This window comes from Eumetopias jubatus, unplaced genomic scaffold (genome assembly GCF_037043125.1).
Source record: "Eumetopias jubatus isolate StellerSeaLion01/CBP00866 unplaced genomic scaffold, mEumJub1_p1.0 scaffold_15, whole genome shotgun sequence".
In the NCBI taxonomy this organism is placed as follows: Eukaryota; Metazoa; Chordata; class Mammalia; order Carnivora; family Otariidae; genus Eumetopias; species Eumetopias jubatus.
The window spans coordinates 4,813,698-4,831,317 of record NW_028274821.1 but is presented as its reverse complement, the minus strand read 5'-3'; the positions used below and the strand labels follow the sequence as shown (position 1 = coordinate 4,831,317).

Genomic DNA, 17,620 nt, shown 5'->3' with positions numbered 1-17,620 from the left:
TGAATAAATTCTTTGCAAATAAAATGGCAAGTCACATTCAAATTAGCAATGTCTTCTTATTTTTTTTTTAAATTTTAATGAGGTATAATTGAGGTATACCATTATATTAATTTCAGGTATACAGCAGAATGATTCAATATTTGTATATACTGCGAAATGATCACCACAATAAGCTAATTAACATCCAGCACCATACATAGTTAACAAAATTTTTGTTCTTATGATGATAATTTCTAAGATCTACTCTCTGAGCAATTTTCAAATATACAATACAATATTAACTATAGTCACCATGTTATACATCGTACCTCCACAGCTTATTTATTTTATAACTGGCAACTTGTACCTTTTGACTCCATTCATCCATTTTGCACCCTCCCTTCCCCACCTCTAGCAACCACCAATGTGTTGTTATCTATAAGCCCGTTGGTGTGTGTGTGTGTGTGTGTGTGTGTGTGTGTGTGTGTGTGTGTTTTGCTTGTTTGTTTAGATTCCACATAAAAGAGCCATCATACAATATTTGTCTTTGTCTGATTTATTTATTCACTTAGCATAATACCCTAAGGTCCATTCATGTTGTCACAGATGGAAAGATGTTCTTTTTATGGCTGAATAATATTCCATTGTATAGAATACCATAGTTTTTTATCCATCCATCCATTGATGGACACATAGGTTTCACATCTTGATTATTACAAATAATTCTGCAGTGAACATGGGGTTGCAGATAACTTTTCTAGTGAGTGTTTTTGTTTTCTTTGGACAAATCACCAGAACTAGAATTGCTAAGTCATACAGTAATTCTATTTTTAATTATTTGAGGAACTTCCATACTGTTTTCCACAGCAGCTGAACCAAATTACATCCCCAGCAATTGTATATGAGTTCTCTTTTTTCCACATCCTTGCCAACACTTGTTATTCCTTATCTTTCTGATTGTAGTTTTGATTTGCATTTTCCTCAAGATTCGGGATGTTAAGCACATTGTCATGCCCCTGTTGGCCATCTGTATGTCTTTTTTTGGGGGGGAAAAATGTCTATTCAAATCCCCTGACCATTTTTAAATCAGATTGGAGAATTTTTTGCTAGTGAGTTGTATGATTTCTTTATATATTTTAGATATATACCCTTATCAGATACAATTTTGCAAATATTTTCTCACATTCAGTAAATTGCCTTTTCATTTTCTTGAAAATGAAGCCATTTGAAAAATGGTTTCCTTTACTGTAAGAAGAATGTTTTCTTATTTTTAAATTCTCTCCCAGTTATTACTCCAGTGACTCTAAGTCAGGTTCTAATAAAATCACAGACATAATCTCAGGGTAGATTTGAGAGGGATAGAAAAGGAGAGGAAGGAAAGGATAAGAGATCAAAAATCACATAGGTTCAAAAAAAGTAATTATTCCAGAAATAATATAATTGCCTTAACATTAACATAATAAAGCATAATAAAAAATGGTTATTTATTTACTTATCTTAGTCAATAAATTAGCTTAATAAACTTAAGCCCCGAGATTCTGGGCAGCAGACCAAACACCATTCAGTGTCCAACAAATGGAAACATACCACTTTTTTAAGACTTTATTTATTTATTTGACAGAGAGAGACCCAGCGAGAGAGGGAACACAAGCAGGGGGAGGGGCAGAGGGAGAAGCAGACTCCCCGCGGAGCAGGGAACCCGATGCGGGGCTCGATCCCAGGACCCTGAGATCATGACCTGAGCTGAAGGCAGACGCTTAATGGACTGAGCCACCCAGGTGCCCACATACTACTTTATTAGGGGAAAAAAAACTGTCCTTTTTTTCTGGCACTACATTGAATCCTTTATTACACAAGTATGTGTTGAGTGGCCCCTATGTGCCAGGCACTGTTTAAGTGCATGGAGTGCAGTGCAAACAAAACGAGACCACTTCCTGTTATCCTGCTGGACACCTGCTGGACCTTTCACGGGCCTCCTCAGCAGGACTGAGTCACCCACACAGCGCAAGGAGTCCTTCGATGCAGAACACAGTTAATGTCCTTCAAATGTGCGTTCTCCTTTACCTAACCCATCGTACAGGTGCCAGACATTCAAGAGGACAGCGGTGTAGAATGGCTCTGTTTGACTTCATCTAGTCCTCCATTTCTCCTTCAAACAACCATGAGCACCCAGACAAAAACAAAGAACTCCGCTATCTTCTCCAAGAAATACCCAATTATATGTTATTACTCACTGTGGTACTGATGTAATGGCAGGGTAGGGGGTAACAAGCAGAACTGTGTTTTTTTTTTCAGGTGCCAATTTGAAGATAGTAAACTGAGTTCTTACAGTAGACTTATATAAAATCACCTGTGAAGATATTTAGACTCTGGGGGATTATGGATCTCCAGATATTAGAAAAGTCATCATTTGACTTGAAAACATATCAAACCAGATCTGGAAGATTTACAGAATAAAAGAGAACAAATCTGTTATTGTTATTTTTAGCGTTATAGCAGAACAGTAGACTCTCCTTACCATCTATGGTAACGTGCACAACAAATAACCCTTCTTCATTTCCCAGAGCAATTCTTTTGTGATCTATATTTGACACATAAATATAAACGTCAAGGATTTTTTTGGGGGGGTGAACATTAAGTAGAGCTATTAAACTGGAAACTGGACAAATTTATCAATATGGAAAAAGTTTAAAAGTCAAATTAGATACATATTTAGCATATATAAAAATAAAACAATTAGCATTATTTTTCTTTCAGATTATAGAAATAAAAATAAAACATGACTTTTCTCAACAAAAAGGTCATTATCTTTATGAATACTTGAAAAGAAGATAACATTTAAGTAATGGTATACTTTTTAATTTGCTATCAGTAAGTAACTGTCTCGTGACTGAAAAAAATTGTATCATTTAATTTGTCAGTGCTCCTGGCCTGAACTGTAACAGCATTGGGTGTGTGTAAGAACACCGAACTAAAACTCAGAGTGCAAGGAGAGCATTTATTGAGTGAATGCCTTGAATACAAAGCACAGAACCTTCCCTATATGAGCTCACTTAACCCTCTTCATAACTGGAATCTGCACTCAATGCATAAGCACTTAATGGGTTCCACGTTACACAGCAGTAAATAGCAAAGTGGCTCTAAGGCAAAAGAAATGATGTTTAGGAAATAAAAATATTCTTGTTTATTGAATATTGATCTCGGCAATCATTCATTTGCTCATTATTTTTCAATTATTTATTGAGCTCGGGGCATTGGGAATAAAGATACGAAAGGTAGTCTCTGCTGCCAAGGTAGGTAGTTCACAATTACTACACAGGGTCACAGCACTGGTGCGTTGGCGCCAGATGCGTTTGGGAACTTAGAATTACTCAGACTCAACAAAGGTATTACTGTATATTAAAGAGACATCATTTTGCACAGGGCCTAGGGAACCATCATAGAATCAAGTATATTAATATTTTTGCTGAGTAGTAATGGGCAGGTGGGCTGTGGGGAAGACCCCTCAGTCAGTCAGGTTTGGCTGACACATGAGTTGTGAATAAAGTTATGGTTTTCAGATCTTAATCTGGAGATTGGGGTGAGGCATTCGAACCGAGGGCATAAATGTTGTAAATCCATACCTATGATTGCAGCTGTCTGGGTGGTTTTGATCAGGGGCAGACTGCTATCATAAGCCTCTTTCAGCACATAGACTGAGCGGTCTCTGGAGTGACTTTTTCTCAGCATCTTGTGCAAGTCACTCAGCACCCCCACCCACTCACACTTGTCATTCTCACTGTCTGCTAGGATTGGCACTGAGTACTGATTGCTAGGCGCCGAGAGCTGAGAAGCCGTGACCTGCAATGATTTAAGGAATATCTCGGTTATAAGAAAGCAGAACTCTTTATGCCAACGTATTTAGCATTTTTCATCAAAATCACCATTGGTAGATGACACTTCTAATACTATTACCCTCTCCTTGGTTAGTAGAATAAATGATGTGAGAGCGTCAGAAGCCAGGCCAAAAGCAAAATGTCAGAATCACTTCTATTTTGATCCTTATAAAAATACTGGGTACTCTGTCTAAAGCATATTGAACTTCATTGATGAAAATAGTTACCATTTATTGAGGACTCTGTACCAGGAACTGCTCTAAGAAATGTACATATGTGAATTGATTTAATCCCCTGGAAAACTCAGCAGGTAGATACCACTATTCTGTCCATTTTACAGGTGAGAAGACAGGCACAGTGGGGAAAATTGCTAGCAGTATGATGCCAGAACCCCCACTCTGAGCCTCTCTGTGTCTTCAATTCTAGACACAGCTTTATACCTTTTGATAAGTGTCTTAATTGCAATCAGGCAATGTGTCTTAATTGCAGTCATCATAATCAATTTTGATATTATGCAACATTCAGGGGTCCTTTGTTATTAAGTCACAAATACTTAGAAGTAATTATGCTTTCCTGGCTGCTACGTGCCTATAACTTACATCATTACTAGTGAATGGCAAATAAAATTTAAATTTAAAAATAGATTCTTAGCCTAGCAGCACCCTAAATTTTATGTAAAACTTTTTTTGTAAACATCAATTAAGCAGCAGTAGCATAATAAATTCCTGCTTCCTAAGTCAGTGCCAATGGCCAGGACTTTGTAGGGTTTCTTGCTGGTTGGGCAGGGTCTACATAGATTTCTATCCCTGGACTAAGGAACTAGAAGTACCCTTGTGCAGCCTGTATTAAATACAAGAGTCATGGGTTGACTGTAACCACCTGGGTCACAAGGGGACTGCAGTCCTTTGCTTTCTCTGTCACTTTATAGATAGAGAATCACTTCCAAAATCACTTTAATTTTTTATATGAATTTTAAAGAGCGGAGTGTTTATTCTTTAAGAGAATGCAGAGATGCCTGGGTGGCACAATTGGTTGAGCATCTGACTTGGTTTCGGCTCAGGTCATGATCTCAGGGTTGTGAGATCAAGCCCCAGGTCAGGCTCCATGCTCAGCAGAGTCTGTTTGTGTTTCTCTCTGCGTCTCCCTCTGCCCCCCACCCCCCCGCCACGTGCACTTTCTCTCTCTCCCTCTAAAATAAATAAATCTTTTTAAAAAAAGATTGCAAAAGTACATTCTTCCTTGATTTTTTATTTTGTAATCTTGGTTTGAATTTGAATTGACTTCAAAAGGTTGCCTCAAAGGAAACAATTTTACAAAGTGCTTCTAGTTTCAGAAGCCACACACTCATGCTACCACAGGTCCACGATGAACCATTGGTCATGATGACCTTGAAGGAGGTCATCTCTCTTTCTCCGTCACTGTTTTTCCCTTCTTCGTTCATACTACCAATACCACTCTGCTTTGTAAGCTTCTGTTTTCAGCTATAGACTGACATCTGTCCTGTTAACTTATAGTGTAGAATGAATGGACCTCCTCAGGAACATCTGCATTTTAAAGGCTTAGATTTAACTGTAGGATGAAAAGTCTGTGGCTCATGTAAAAAGCTCTTTACATTATCCCCAACTAGAAACAGGGGTATAGATTTATTGTCACAGGTGGGAGGTAGGAAGGGGGGACATGATCCCCCAGCACTTCTGAAATCTCAACCTTCAATGACCTTCAGCAGCACAAAGTGCTTTGACCCTCTATAGACAGCCAAGAAGGGGATGAAACAAAATGTACCATCCAGAGATCCAGTGGCAGCATGCATGCTTACTTTAAACATACGGGGCATTTCCTTTCTCCTTGCAGGAATAAAATCGGAGGGCCAGACAGAACTGACAGAAAATGCTCCATCCCTGGAGGAAAAGCAAGACACTGAAAGTGAGTAGAATCACCTGAAAGTGAGTAAAACAATATATAAACATAATCATCAATTTTAATTTCACTGATTTTTTTACATTCTTTTCTGTAGTAACTGATATTAATCCAAATATTGTATCAGCCGTGCTTGGCCAGCAGCATATTAGAAAACCCAAGTATGGGCACCTGGGTGGCTCAGATGGTTGAGTGCCAACTTTTGGTTTGGTTTAGCTTGTGATCTCAGGGTTGTGGGATCAAGCCCCACAGCAGGCTCCCACTTTCTCCCTCTTTCTCCCACTCACGCACTCTCTCTCTCTCTCTCAAATAAATAAATCTTAAAAAAAAAAAGAGAGAGAAAGAAACCCCAGTAAACTCTAGGCTGACCCCAATTCAGACAGTCCTCATGGACTGGAACAGGAGCACCTGACTGACTCCAAAGCCACTGCCTTGTGCCCTCAGATCAGCTGCTTTGATAGATTTTTTAAATGTTACCAAGGTATACCTGACATACAACTGCGCATATTTATAAAGTGGACGATTAGAAAAGTTCTGATTTATGTATACACCCGTGAAGCCATCACCACAAAATGTACATGATGAACATGTCCTTCACCCAAAAAAGTTTCCTGGGACTGCTTTGTAATCCCTCCCCTTCCCCAATCAACCACTGATCTGCTTCCTGCCACTTTAGTTTGAATTTTCTAGCATCTTATATAAATGACGACATACAATATGTATTTTTTCTGTCTGGCTGCTTTTTTTGCAGCATAACTATCTTGAGATTCATTCATGTTGTTGCACAGACGAATATTTAATTTCTTCTTATAGGTTTGCAATATTCCATTGTATGGATATGCCACAACGTATCCCTTCACCCAATAATGGATATTTGGGTTATTTCAAGTTTGGAGCTATTTTAAATAAAGCTGCTATGACTATTCATGTGTATCTTTCATGGACATATGATTTCTCTTGAGGAAATACCTGGGAGTATTTCCAGGTATTCCAGTCTCTCCAGAGAGATGGGATGATATAGTAGATGTGCATTTAACTTTTCAAGGAACTTCCAAACTCTTTTCCAAAGTGGTTCCTCGATTTACAAAGCAGCGTAAGAATGTTCTAGGTCCTCACATCCTCCCAACACTGGAAATGGTCAGTCTTTTCAATTTTAGCCTTTATTATGGACGTGTAGTGCCATCACATGGTAGTTCTATTTGAAGTTACCTAATAATTAATGATGTTGAGCATCTGTTCATGTGCTTACTGCCCATATGCGTATCTTCTTTGTTGAAGTATCTTTTCAAATTTTTGCCCATTTTTTGAAAATTGGGCTATTTATTCTCTTATTATTGAGTTTTAACAATTCTTTCTACATTTTGGATATAAGTCCTTGCCAGGAGTTCAATTTCCCCCACTCTGCAGTCCAATTTATCAATTTTTTTTTCTTGTACGTGTTGTGCTTTGGTGTTATATCTAAAAATTCTTTGTCTTATCCATGGTCAGAAAGGTTTTCTCCTTTGTCTACTTCTAGATACTTTATAGTTTTAGGTTTTACATTTGGTTCTATGATCTATTTTGAGTTAATTTTTGTATATGGTAAAAAGTATTGATCAGAGTTTATTTTTTTTTTTTTGCATACAAATATCTAAAATTCCAGTATCATTTGTTGGTAACCTTTACAACTTGTAGAAAATATTGTATACAGTTGACCCTTGAACAATGTGGGGGTTAGGGGCATTGACCATCCCCGTGCAGTTAGAAATCCATGTATGACTTTTAACTCCCCAAAAACTTTATTGCTAGTTGCCTGCTGTTGATTGGAAGTCTTACTGATGACATAAACAAGTAGATTAACACACATTCTGTATTTTATGTATGTTATATACTATATTCTTAAAATAAGCTAGAGAAAAGAAAATGTTCTTAAAATCATAAGGAAAAGCAAATACATTTACACTACAGTATGCCCTGTGTTTATCAAAAAAACATTTGCATGTAACTGGACTGTGCAGTTCAAACCTGTGTTGTTCCAGGCCAACTGTCTAACTAGTAGAATAGAAAATCCAGAAATATATACACAAATCTGTTATGTATATAAATATATTTAGTATATTTGCAAATATGTTTTGTATGTATATTATAAATGTTTTATATATGTATGTATTTGTTTATGTATTTCTGGATTTGTTCTTTTTTTCAAAGCTGTTTTGTCTCTTCTACCTCTTTGCATTTCCCTATGAATTTTAAAATTAAGTTGTCAATTTCTACAAAAAGTGAAAAAGGCTGCTGGGATTTTGATTTAGATTGTGTTGAAAGTATAGATCAATTTTGGGAACACTCATATTTTTAAAATACTGACTTTTCCAATGCATGAACAGTCACTCTCCATTTATTTAGGTCTTAGTTTTTTAATCAATATTTTATAGTTTCAGTGTACAAGTCTTGCACATCTTTTGTCAGATTGATTCCTAACTTCTAATATGTTTTGATGCCATTGCAAATGGTATTGCTTATTTAATTTCAATTTCTGATTACTTGTTAGTATAAAGAAGTGCAGTCCATTTTTATATGTTGATCATGTATCTTGCAAACTGGCTAAATTCATATATTAGTTCTAATAGCTTTTTTATAGACGGCTTTGGATTTTCTTCATGGATGTTCATTTTGTCTATGAATAACTTTGCTTCCTTTTTTCCAACCTGGATGTATTTTATTTCTTTTTCTTCCCGGCTAGGATTCCAGTACAATGTTAAATAAATCAGGGTGGTAAGAGTAAACATCCTTGTCTTGCTTTTGATCTTAGAAAACATTGAGTCTTTTGCCACTAATTTATGGTGTTAACAAGATTTTCATAGATGCCCTTATCAGGATGAGGGAGCTCCCTTCTAAGAGTTCATCAAGAATAAATGTGATTTCGTCAAATGCATTTACTGTATCTTTTGACATGATCTTTTTTCATATGTTAATGTAGTAAATTGATTTTGGAATGTTAATCCAACCTTCCTCAGATATATCATACTTGTTCATGATGCAATATAATTTTTATATAATATTGGATTCAAGTTACTAACATTTTGTAAAGACTTTTTGCAACTAAGTTCACAAAGAATATTGGTTTGTGCTTTTTAAAATATTTTATTTTATCTTGTTTTATCATGGTAAGTGTACTCTTGGTTCCCCATCCCCTATTTCCCCCATTCTCCCACCCACCTCCCCTCTGGTAACCATCAGTTTGTTCTCTATAGTTAGTGTCTTTTTCTTGATTTCTCTCCCTCTCTCTTTTCCTTTGCTCATTTGTTTTGTTTCTTAAATTCCACATATAAGTGAGATCATATGGATTTGTCTTTCTCTGACTGACTTATTTTGCTTCACATTATACTCTCTAGCTCTATCCATGTGGTTGCAAATGGCAAGATTTCATTCTTTTTTATAGCTGAATAATATTCCTGTGTGTGTGTGTGTGTGTGTGTGTGTGTGTGTTCCACATCTTCTTTATCCATTCATCTGTCGATAGATCCTTGGGCCGCTTTCATAGTTGGGCTATTGTAAATAATGTGGCAATAAACATAGGGGTGCATATATCCCTTTGAATAAGTGTTTTTGGGTAAATACCCAGTAGTGCAATTACTGGATTGTAAGGTAGTTCTATTTTTAACTTTTTGAGAAACCTTCCTTCTCTTTTCCACAGTGACTGTACCAGTTTGCATTCCTACCACCAATGGATGATGAATACATTGTATTCATTTTTCTCCACATTTTTTGTGGAGAAAATACATTTTTTGTGGAGAAAAATACATTTTTCTCCACATCCTTGCCAACACTTGTGGTTTCTTGTGTTTTTTATTTTAGCCATTCTGACAGGTGTGAGGTGGTATATCATTGTAGTTTTGATTTGCATTTCCCGGATGATGAGTGATGTTGAGCATCTTTTCATGTGTCTGTTTGCCACCTGGATGTCCTCTTTGGAGAAATGTCTATTCATGTCTTCTGCCCATTTCTAAATTGGATTATTTGATTTTGGGGTATTGAATTGTATCAGTTCTTTATATATTTTGGATACTAACCCTTTATCAGATGTGCCATTTGCAAATATCTTCTATTCAGTAGATTGCCTTTTAGTTTTGTTGATAGTTGCGTTTGCCATGCAGAAACTTTTTTTTTTTTTTATGTAGTCCCAACAGTTTATTTTTGCTTTTCTTTACCTTGCCTCAGGAGACATACCTAAAAAAGAGTTACTTCAGCTAATGTCAGAGAAATTATTGCCTAAGCTCTCTTCAAGGAGTTTTATGGCTTCAGGTCTCACACTGAGGTCTTTAATCCCTTTTGAGTCTATTTTTGCAGATAGTGAAAGATAGTGGCCCAGTTTCATTCTTTTGCACGTGACTGTCCAGTTTTCCCAACATCGTTTGTTGAAGACACGGTCTTTTTCCTGTTGTATATTCCTTCCTCCCTTGTCAAAGTTTAATTGGCCATATAATTATGGGTTTATTTCTGGGTTTTCTGTTCTATTCAGTTGATCTATGTGCCTATTTGTATGCCAGTACCATACTGTTTTAATTAGTACTGTTTTCTAATAGAACTTGAAATCTAGAATTGTGATATTTCCAATTTTTTCTTTTTCAAGATTGCTTTGGCTGTTCGAGGTCTTTTGTGGTTCCATACAAATTGTAGGACTGTTTGTTCTAGTTCTGTGAAAAATGCTATTGACATTTTGATAGGGATTGCATTAAGTCCGTAGATTGCTTTCGGGTAGTATAGGCATTTTAACAATATTTGTTCTTCAATCCAAAAGCATGGAATATCCTTCCATTTCTTTGCATTGTCTTGAATTTCTTTCATCAGCATTTTCTAAGGGTACAGGTCTTTTACTTCTTTGGATAAGTTCATTCCCAGATATTATCTTGTCTTTGGTGCAGTTGTTAATGGGATTATTTTTTTTAATTTCACTTTCTACTGCTTCATTATTAGTATATAGGAATGCAACAGATTTCTGTACATTGATTTTGTATCCTGTGACTTTACCAAATTCATTTATCAACTCTACCAGTTTTTTGGTGGAGTCTTTAGGGCTTTCTATACATAACATCATGTCTTACGCAAATAGCGAGAGTTTTACTTCTTCTTTACCAATTTGGATTTTATTTCTCTATGTTGCCTGATTGCTTCCTGACCTTAGGGCAGAAGCTCTCAGTTTTTCACCATTGAGTCTGATGTTGGTTGTGGTTTTTCCAAATAAGGCCTTTATTATGTTGAGCTATATTCCCTCTAGACCTATTTTGCAGAGCGTTTTTTATCATGAATGGAAATTGTACTTTGTCAAATGCTTTTTCTGTATCTATTGAAATGATCACATGAGTTTCACCCTTTCTGTTAGTGATATGACGTATCATGTTGATTGTTTTGTGAATAGTGAACCACCATTGTGTCCCAAAAATAAATCCTACTTGACGTGTACTGTCTGACTTTTTTAATGTATTATTGGATTAGATTTGCTAATATTTTGTTGAAGAAATTTGCATCTATATTCATGAGAGATACTGGCCTGTAATTCTCTTTTTTTGTGGTATCTTTATCTGGTTTTGTTATCACAGTGATACTGGCCTCATAGAAGGCATTTGGAAGTTTTCCTTCCTCTTGTATTTTTTGGAATAGTTTGAGAAGAAAGGTTTGTAGTTTTCTTGTAATGTCTTTGTCTGGGTTTGGTATCAAGGTAATGCAGTTCCATAAAATGAGTTAGGAACCTGCTCCTCAATTTCCTGGAAAATTTTATGTAGAATTGGTATTGTGTGTTCCTTAGACATTCAATTAAAAAAAAAAAATACCTCAGTGAAACTATTTGGACTTGGAATTTTCTATAATGTTTAATTAAAATTGAATTACTTAATAGATACAGAGTTACTCAGTTATCTCGAGGTTTCCAGTCTGGCTGGTTGGAACAGGCACTCTTCTCTCTAATCTTTCAGGTGGTTCTTTCACTGGCATCTGGTAGTTTCCTCACATGCATGTGCTGATCAGTAATTTGCTGACTCCTTGAATGAGATCTTCTGTAGATCCCTGGAGATTTCTCTGTCTCTCCCTGTCAGCTCCATGTCTTCAACTCTAGGAGTCTACCTGGCTCTGCCTGGAATTCCACTTCCTGTGTTATGTCCTAGAAACTCTCACAGGGCAGTAACTTGAGGCAAATATAGAGATCACCTCATATGTTTACACTTTTTAGGAGTCACTGCCTTTTATTATCTGATGTCCAGCACCTTAAATCAGTTTCTTGGTTGTTTCAGAGGGAAGGTTAAATATGGTCCCTGTAACAGGGGACTCCATTTAAAAAAAAAAAAAATTCTTTTTAGTAATCTCTACACCCAATATGGGGCTCAAACTCACAACCCCGAGATCGAGTCACATGCTTTTCTGACTGGGCCAGTCCCGCACCCTGAGCCCCTGTTACTCCACTTTGGTTGAAAGTAGAAGTCTGTTTGATCTGGCTCACTTGATGATTTTCTGCTGCTTCAACACCTAAAACTAACTTATATCTTTCCCCCAATATGATCATTCTCCATTATAACTTTACTGCTGTTACCCTTTCTCATTCTTCATGACTTAAAACCTCGGTACCATCTATTATTGTTACTCTTTTCTTCATTTTCCTTTCTCTGTGAGATCACTTTAGTAGTATTTCTTGTACCCATCTCTTCTTTTGTAATTCTGGAGCCATCACATTAGCGCAGACACTCATTCAATCTGAAGAAAGGACGATCGCAAGCTGGACTTGACTCCAGCATTGCTTTCATTTCCCATCCCCAACACCAAACACTCTCTCTCTCTCACATAAAAAATAAATCTACTGCCAGACTAATCTTTCAAAGTCACCTTCAAGATAATCTGGTTTCCTGTGCCAGTTATTCAAGGTACTATCAAATTTCTGACAAGGGTGACATTAACTAGTGTGAAGAATATAGAACAGAGTTTTTGAGTAAGGAATCAAAATAAGACAGGACAAATATGGAGACCCAAATAATCTGTGATAGAACATTCAGGCAGAGCATATCATCATGGTGCAGGTGATACCTGGAGCCACAGGAAATGATGGGATCACCTTGGATGTATGCAGAGGGGGAAGAGTAAAAGGCCAAGGAGAGATACCCAGATACACTAAGAGGAATGTGCAAAGGGACTTAAGAGATTCAGAATGGGGGGGGGGGGAGAACATATTATTTCATCTCTTTCAATAAGATACACTTGCTACAAGTTCACTGATTCAATGATTCAATAATTCAATAATTACTTAATAATAAACACTTAAACATCTGCAAAAATGGCAGAGTAAAGATCTCTGAAGATTCTCTCCTTCATAAAAAAAAAAGAGGGAAAAAACTGGTAATATTAATCAAAAATCAAATTTTTCAGAACTCTATAACCAGAGTTTGTGGCAATCTGAGGAGGATTTATTCAAGAAAAACAGCTAAATCTTGGTGGGAATCATGAGCTTTGTGGTGATTTAACTTGCCCTAGTTGCATGCTCCATTTTCCAGCTCCTCAGTAGCCTTGAAAAATGGCAGCCTATTTACAGTGCATCCTAGAAGCCCATGGATACTGGGGGGAGCAGAAAAGAGGAGGAGGTATTAGAAAGAAACTGGTGTATTTGACTTAACTCAAAGCTCTCCAAGTTTGAAAAATCTATCCCCAAGGGGCATTTATAGAAAACAACTACCAGGAAGCATCTCAACTACACAGCTGCCTAGGCAGTGTTTAACAATGGGGGAAAAAAAGAGATTAATCAAAAATCTTGAAAAGATAAGATAGGACGTGAGATGTCCGTAGGGTCTTTGAAAAGCTCGGGCATGTTGCTAAGAATCTAGATGTCGATGCACATGTATAGGGCTATGAACATTCCTCGGGCTGTACCATACTCAGGAAAGACCTGAGAAGGCCATAAGTTCTCACTTCTTGCTGACTTGGATGTGTAGATTAATGTTTTACATCAAATTTGGGAAGTTTTCAGCCATTATTTCTTTCATTATTCTTAAGGACTTGAGTAAGTAGAAAGTAAAAGCTAGGACAATGTTGTCAACTGCCTGGCTGAGTACTGAAGGAGTGCCCCAATTTGCACACAAAGCCCTTCAGCAAAGACTGGGAGATATAATGGATCCAGATGCTTAAAAAAAATCTCTGCACAGTCATTAGCTGACGATGAAGCTAACAAAGTAGCGACTTCAGTGACCACACATGACAAAGAATAAAGACTTTACAGATTAGTTCAGAAAAGTCACCAAAGAAACAAACAACAATTACAAGTAACAACAACAACAAATCCTGGAGAGGAGGTGGAATTTGATTACCAGAGTTGCCAATTTCATTAATTAAAATATCCACTTTTTAAGAAAAATTTATAAGACATGCAAAGAAACACAAAAGTTTGACCAATACACAGGAAAAATGCAGCCAGCAGAAACTGTTCCCCAGGAAACCCATATGTTGAATTGATTAGACAAAGATTTAAATCAGCTATTTTAAATATGTTTGAAGACCTAAAGGAAGCCACGGCTAAAGAACTAAAGAAAATTATAAGAATGATGTCTTGCCAAATAGAAAATATCAATAAGGAATCCAAAATTGTAAAAAAAAGAACCAAATAGAAATTCTGAAGTTGAAGAGTAAAATAACTGAAATGAAAAATTCACTAGTGGGGGTCAAAAACAGATTTGAGTAAGCAGAAGACAAAAATCACTGAACCTGAAGATAGGTCAGTTAATATTATCCAATCTAAGAAAAAGAAAGCAAAACGAATGAAGAAAAATGAACAGAGCCTCAGAGACCTGCAGGACATCATAAATAATACTAAGATACACATCATGGGAATCCCAAAGTTAGAGACGAGACGAAGGGGGGCAAAAGGAGTAATTAGATGAAGATCTTAACTCAATAACCTAACTTTCCACCTTAGTTACCTAGAAAAAAGAGCAAACTAAACCCAGAATAAACAGAAGGAAGGAAGTAACAAAGAAAGAGTGGAAATTAATAAAACAGAACATAGAAAAACAAGAGAAAATCAAGAAAAGCAAAATTCGGTTCTTTAAAAAGATTAATAAAATTGGCAAGCTTTTAGCTAAACCAAGAAAAAAATGAGAGAAGATTCAAATTACTAAAATCAGAAATGAGAGAGGGAACATACCTAACCGACCTTTCAGAAATTAAAAGAAGTATAAGGGAATACTATGAACAATGACATGCCAAAAAAATTAGAAAATATAAAAGAATAGAAAAATTCCTAGGAAACAAAAGTATTAAAGCTAACTCAGGAGGCTATAGAAATCTGAATGGATTTATAACAAGTAGAGATTGAGATAGTCATCAGAAAACTTCCCATAAATAAAAGTTCAAGACCAGATGGTTTCATTAGTGAATTCTATCAAACATATTTAATACAAATCCTTCACAAATTCTTCCAAAAAAATAAGAGGGGAAAGAGTACTTTCCAATGCATTCTGAGGCCATTATTACTCTAACACCAAAACCAGGCAAAAATATCTAATAAAAGAAAACTATAGACCAATATTCTGTATTAATACAGATGGAAAAGTCCTCAATAAATTTGCAGCTAATCCAATCCAGCAGCATGTAAAAAGGATATTCCTATTTTTCTCACAACATAACCAAGCGGGATTTATCCCAGGAATGTAAGGTAGGTTCTATATTTAAAAAATCAATCGTGTAATACACCATAATAAAAGGGAAAAAAACCATATGACTCCCTCGATAGACACAGCAAAAGCATTTGTCAAAATCCAACACCCTTTCCCGATAAAAACACTTAACAAACTAAGAATAGATGGGAATTTCCTCAACCTAAAAAAGGGCATAAGCCGTAAAAAGTAATGAAATATGGATACAGGCGGCATGGAGGAAACTTGAAAACAGTATGCTCAGTGAAGGAAGCCAAAGGCAAACTTCACATATGATTCCATTTATGTGAAATAACCAGAGTGGGCAAATCCGTAGAGACAGAAATAGATTCGTGGTTGCCAGGGGCTTGGGGCAAGGGAGAATGTAGAATGACTGCTAATGCATACATGGTTTCTTTTTGGCATGATGAAAATGTTCTAAAATTAGATTGTGGTGATGGTTGTATAACCTTGTGAACATACTAAAAACTGGTGAATTGCACACTTTAAAATGGTGACATTTATGGTGTGTGAATTACATCTCACTATGAAGTGTCTGGTTTTGAGATGCTATTTTTTCTCTTGCCGCAGACACACACACACACACACACACACACTCACACACACACACACACACACACACACACACAAAGAAGATAACTTTTGAGTAAAAAACTCTTAGAAATATCGCCCTGAATTATAATCCATACCTTAAGGGTGGTGATGCAAACTTTAGACAAAAATCTTCTATTTTGAAGTTTACATGGCAATGGAGAAAATTAGGAAGTTTAACATAAAGTTAAATTTTAATGACAACAGTATTTAAAGAAAATATCAGAAACCATTTTTATTCCCATTTTTTTTAATTAAAAAAAATCTCTCTTTCAAAGCTTACCTCATGTCAATCACTTGACTCACGACAACGTTGGGTTTTGAGTCTTTTTCTTCATCCATATTATACAGGAAGAGCTTGAAGTCACAAACTATAGCTAGTGCTCTCTGCCATCCTTTCTTCAGCCCTGCTTTCTTTGGGATCTTTAGTTTTGATTTTAAAAAACAACAACAACAACAACAACAACAACAAATAAAAACAATCCGAGCTGAAACATCAAATACTATCCAACTATTACATATAAAATTAAAATAATAAATGTGTTATCAATCTGTCACTTTTCTTGTTAAAGATGTGGAACAGAACTGTCTATAACATAATTGAAATTTTTAAAAACAAGGGAATTCCTTTAAGACTGAATATCTCTTGTGAAAATAAAATTGACACTTGTCTCTTTGTCTCTGGTAACATTAAATTCAAATTTGGTAACACCATGCCTCAAATTCAACTCAGATTTTAAATATTTCTCAGAAAGGTTATTTTACTTTTAGTCTCAAAATTTGTCATTGCTGACTGGAATTCAAAGTTCCATTATTAGTTTTCAACATTTGTTCATCACAGGGTGAGGTTTGCACAGAAAGCTTTTAACATTTAAAAATATCCTATTGGGGACAGCTAAATTTTGTTCTCAAACTAGCTTCTCAGGGTGGAACAAATATGTTGATTTGCATATGATTTGTATTGTGTAACCTGTTACAAATATTATATAACTCTTTTTTACAAATGTGCTCACAGAGTGTAAGGTGATTAATAAACTTATCTAGAGTTCATCTAAACCCCAAATATTGACACTTACCCAGACATGGCCCTCATAGGCTGTTCCTATGCCTTCCTGTGCATCTAGACAGAGGGCACCTTTCTCCTGTTGAGAAGGCACGGGACAAGCTCTTGGAGCTTTTTCTACACAGGTTGTGTGACATGAGAATCCACATGCTTTTTGAAGGGAATAAAGAGACATGATAGCAGGAAACACAATGGTTTTACTCCCTCACCCCCCTCTGCAGTTCTGTCTGCTCTTAGAGGGGTCAAAATGCTAAAAACTACATTTTCCAGACTCCTTGCAGCTGAGTTTTGGCCCTGATTGAAGTTCCACTAGTAAGAGGACTTTCTGTAAGACTGAGCTGAGCCAGGCGGGGAGAGGTGCAGGATGCAGACCACCCACTTTACTAAATGGATCCAGCCCGGAGGGCTGTGAGGTCCCAGCTGCCGTGGTGGCCTTATCCTGTGGGTGATGTCCTGATTCGGCACACTGCAAGTTGCAGGGCCTTTCCTGATCCTGGCAGAAGTAGCAGGGTCTGGGAGCTGCCCCCGTGGTG

General features: G+C 36.5%; 1 protein-coding gene across 1 annotated transcript in view; it reads right to left on the bottom strand.

Moving 5' to 3' along the window:
• LOC114219777 (serine/threonine-protein kinase MRCK alpha-like) overlaps nucleotides 1-17,620 on the bottom strand; it is a 65,688-nt gene that overhangs the window by 9,043 nt on the left and 39,025 nt on the right. The window contains exons 8-12 of the mRNA XM_088019103.1: nucleotides 17,101-17,237; nucleotides 16,308-16,447; nucleotides 5,671-5,752; nucleotides 3,603-3,819; nucleotides 2,498-2,560 (exon numbers count right to left, since the gene is read on the bottom strand). Coding sequence (XP_087875229.1) covers nucleotides 2,498-2,560; nucleotides 3,603-3,819; nucleotides 5,671-5,752; nucleotides 16,308-16,447; nucleotides 17,101-17,237 — 639 coding nt within the window. The remainder of the gene's footprint in view (nucleotides 1-2,497; nucleotides 2,561-3,602; nucleotides 3,820-5,670; nucleotides 5,753-16,307; nucleotides 16,448-17,100; nucleotides 17,238-17,620) is intronic.